The following is a 3,004-nucleotide window of genomic DNA, read 5'->3' as shown; positions in this document are numbered from 1 at the left end:
AATACTATGCTGCTGTAAAAAAGAAGGAACTCTTACAATTTGCAACGGCATGGATGGAGCTGGAGAGCATTATGCTAAGTGAAATAAGCCAGTCAATGAAGGAAAAATACCACATGATCTCACTCATTCATGGATAATAAAGACCATTACAAACTTTTGAACAATAATAGATACAGAGGCAGAGCTGCCTCAAACTGATTGTCAAACTGCAGTGGGAAGGCCAGAGAGGGTTGGGGGGCAGAAGGGAGGGGAATAAGAGATCAACCGAAGGACTTGTATGCATGCATATAAGCATAACTAATGGACATAAGACACTGGGGGGTAAGGGAGGAAAAAAAAATAAAAAAGAAAATAAAAGACTTTGGCAATAAGTTAGATGGCTCTCTTGTTTACTGTTCTGTTTCACACAGATGACAGCATAGCAAATCAACACCCATTGTATGTGGCTTATAGGAGAGAAAAACTTTGTAAGTAGAAGCTAATTTATTTAATGAGCTATAATACTCAGATTATAGCTCTGAGTATTATAATACTCCTGGGGACTGGGGAACCCAGTGGGGAATCCAGTGGGATCTGAGAGATACCCAAAGCAACAACAGGAGTTGACCTGTGGAAACAGGAAGGCTTTGAGTGGGACTATTGTGCTGGAGTGAGTGGCTCTCTCCTGTGAGTCATCCCAGGTGAGAGGACAATCAGAAGGGAGCTCAAGAGTATTAATGTGGCAAATGGAAAGTGAGGCCTCTTTATTTTGTGTCTTTCTCCTCTGCTCCTTGAGCAGCACTTAACTGCCTCTGCTGATTTTAAAGACCAAGAGATTAGGTTTCTATACATTTTTTGAATCCATCCCTGGTATATTTTGCTTACACATTACCCTAGGTCAGCATTCAATAAACAATTTTTACTTGGACCATTGAAATAGCTTTCTAATAGCTTCCTGCTAGTTTCATTGCCCTGTAATTGTCTGGCAAATTGTCTTTCAAATGCAGCTTCCATAAACCTAGATCGTTTTACTCTTATACTAGACCAGCTGCAGTTGTTTTTCATTGACTAGAAAATTAAGTCTGAACTAGTCAGACTGGCAGTGAGTCCTCTGTCATGTGGGTCCCACATTTTTTTCGGGGGGGGGCCTTTGAAACATCTCAAGTGCTGACCTCAAGTGAGGCCAAGCAAAGCAACTGTCCACTTTTATTCATCATGCCCCCTGAAGAAGACACTGTGCTATTGCAAACTGCCCAATAAGCTTCACTATTGTGCCTGTGTGGGAATGGGGCATGGGGTCGGTGTCATTACCAGAGAGCTCAAACAGGACAGAATCCCTAAGTCACCTCCCCCTTTTTAGATAGCATCTTTTAAAAAACTTTATTGTTTATATTGTTATATATGTCTCCCATTACCCCCCTTTGCCCATCTTCACCCGGCCCCTTTCCTCCTCCCCTCTGGCCATCACCGCACTGTTGATCTTTGACATAAGCTCCAAAAGAGTAGGGTCTCTGCTTTTTTATTCATTGTTCCTCCTACCCCCTATTTCCTAGTGCCTGGCAGTAATATGTGCAAAAAGTGTTTATTAAATAAATGCAGGAGACAAAGAAGAAAGCACAACTCACCTTCTTTGTAACTCAAATTGAGGAAAATAAAGATATATCTCTTCACCAGGAAGAAGAAAACTAGTGTAAATATTTTTGTGTCTTTTACTGTCCCTGTCACTTCCACAGGTCACACTAATGAGGACTTTGGAGACTACTAATATCTCTGGGTTCGTGAGTGAGTTCATCCTCCTGGGCTTTCCCTGTCGCAGAGACATCCAGATCCTCCTCTTCGTGTTCTTCTCCTTCATTTACCTTCTGACCCTCCTGGGGAACACATCCATCATCTGTGCGGTATGGTCAAGCAGGAAACTCCACACACCCATGTACATCCTCCTGGCCAACTTCTCCTTCCTAGAGATCTGCTATGTCAGCTCTGATGTGCCCAAAATGTTGGCCAACATCATCTCTCAGACCAAGAGCATCTCCTACACAGGCTGCCTGCTCCAGTTTTACTTCTTCTTCTCCATGTGTGCTGCTGAAGGCTTATTTCTGTCAGTGATGTCTTTTGATAGATTTCTTGCCATTTGTAGACCTTTGCACTATCCCACCATAATGACCCATCGCCTATGTGCTCAGTTGGTGATCTTCTGCTGGGCAGGTGGCTTTCTCTGGTTATTGACGCCTTTGACTCTAATATCTCAGGTGCCCTTCTGTGGTCCAAACACCATTGACCATTTTCTTTGTGACTTGGCACCTTTGCTGGCATTGTCCTGTGCTCCAGTATCTGGAATTACTCTGGCCTGCGGTATCATTAGCTCTCTCATCATCTTTCTCACTTTTCTGTACATTCTTGGCACTTACTTCTGTGTCCTAAGTGTGGTGCTACAGGTGCCCTCAGGCTCAGGAAGGCATAAGGCTTTCTCTACGTGTGCCTCCCACCTTGCTGTGGTGTCTCTGTTCTATGGTTCAGTCATGGTGATGTACGTTAGCCCAGGTTCTGGGAACTATTCTGGTATGCAGAAATTTGTGACCTTGTTCTATGCTTTGGCAACTCCATTCTTTAATCCCCTTATCTATAATTTCCGGAACAAAGATATGAAGGATGCACTAAAGAAAATTCTGAATGTATTATTGTGAGAAATCTCTAAAAGATTCAAAAGCCAAATTTAATATAATGCATCATTAATATTTAGGAAAATAAATATGAAAGATCATGAGATGAATAGGATGATTTTTTTCTCCCTTTCGGTTTATTTTATTTTCATATATTGGAAAGGTGATTTTAAAAACTCATTAGACTCATGATTTAAGTCTCAGGAAGTTATTACTCTTATGTTTTAGATATGTCTATACTTAAACTTCTTTATTTTTAAATACAATTTAATAAGATTTTCATATATTTCTCTATAATTGAGTTTCAAGTTCCTCTTGGTTTCTATTACATGCTTCTTTTTTATTTTATTTTTTATTTTTATTGT

The 3,004-nt window shown here is 40.7% G+C and overlaps 1 protein-coding gene across 1 annotated transcript; it reads left to right on the top strand.

The window, feature by feature from the left end:
• The first annotated feature begins 1,721 nt into the window (after positions 1–1,721).
• LOC102246366 (olfactory receptor 11G2) lies at positions 1,722–2,663 on the top strand. The gene has a single exon (XM_005856949.1). It carries the CDS (start codon positions 1,722–1,724, stop codon positions 2,661–2,663), a length of 942 nt encoding a protein of 313 aa, XP_005857011.1.
• Positions 2,664–3,004: the final 341 nt, after the last annotated feature.

The sequence above is a fragment of the Myotis brandtii genome, unplaced genomic scaffold (genome assembly GCF_000412655.1).
Source record: "Myotis brandtii unplaced genomic scaffold, ASM41265v1 scaffold1056, whole genome shotgun sequence".
NCBI lineage: Eukaryota > Metazoa > Chordata > Mammalia > Chiroptera > Vespertilionidae > Myotis > Myotis brandtii.
Note: the sequence above shows the minus strand (reverse complement) of the source record. Positions and strands in the feature narration are given on the sequence as shown.

What these genes read in the sequence shown, in the direction of transcription:
- LOC102246366 (XM_005856949.1), top strand. Translation starts at nt 1,722, where the DNA reads ATGAGGACTTTGGAGACTACTAATATCTCTGGGTTCGTGAGTGAGTTC.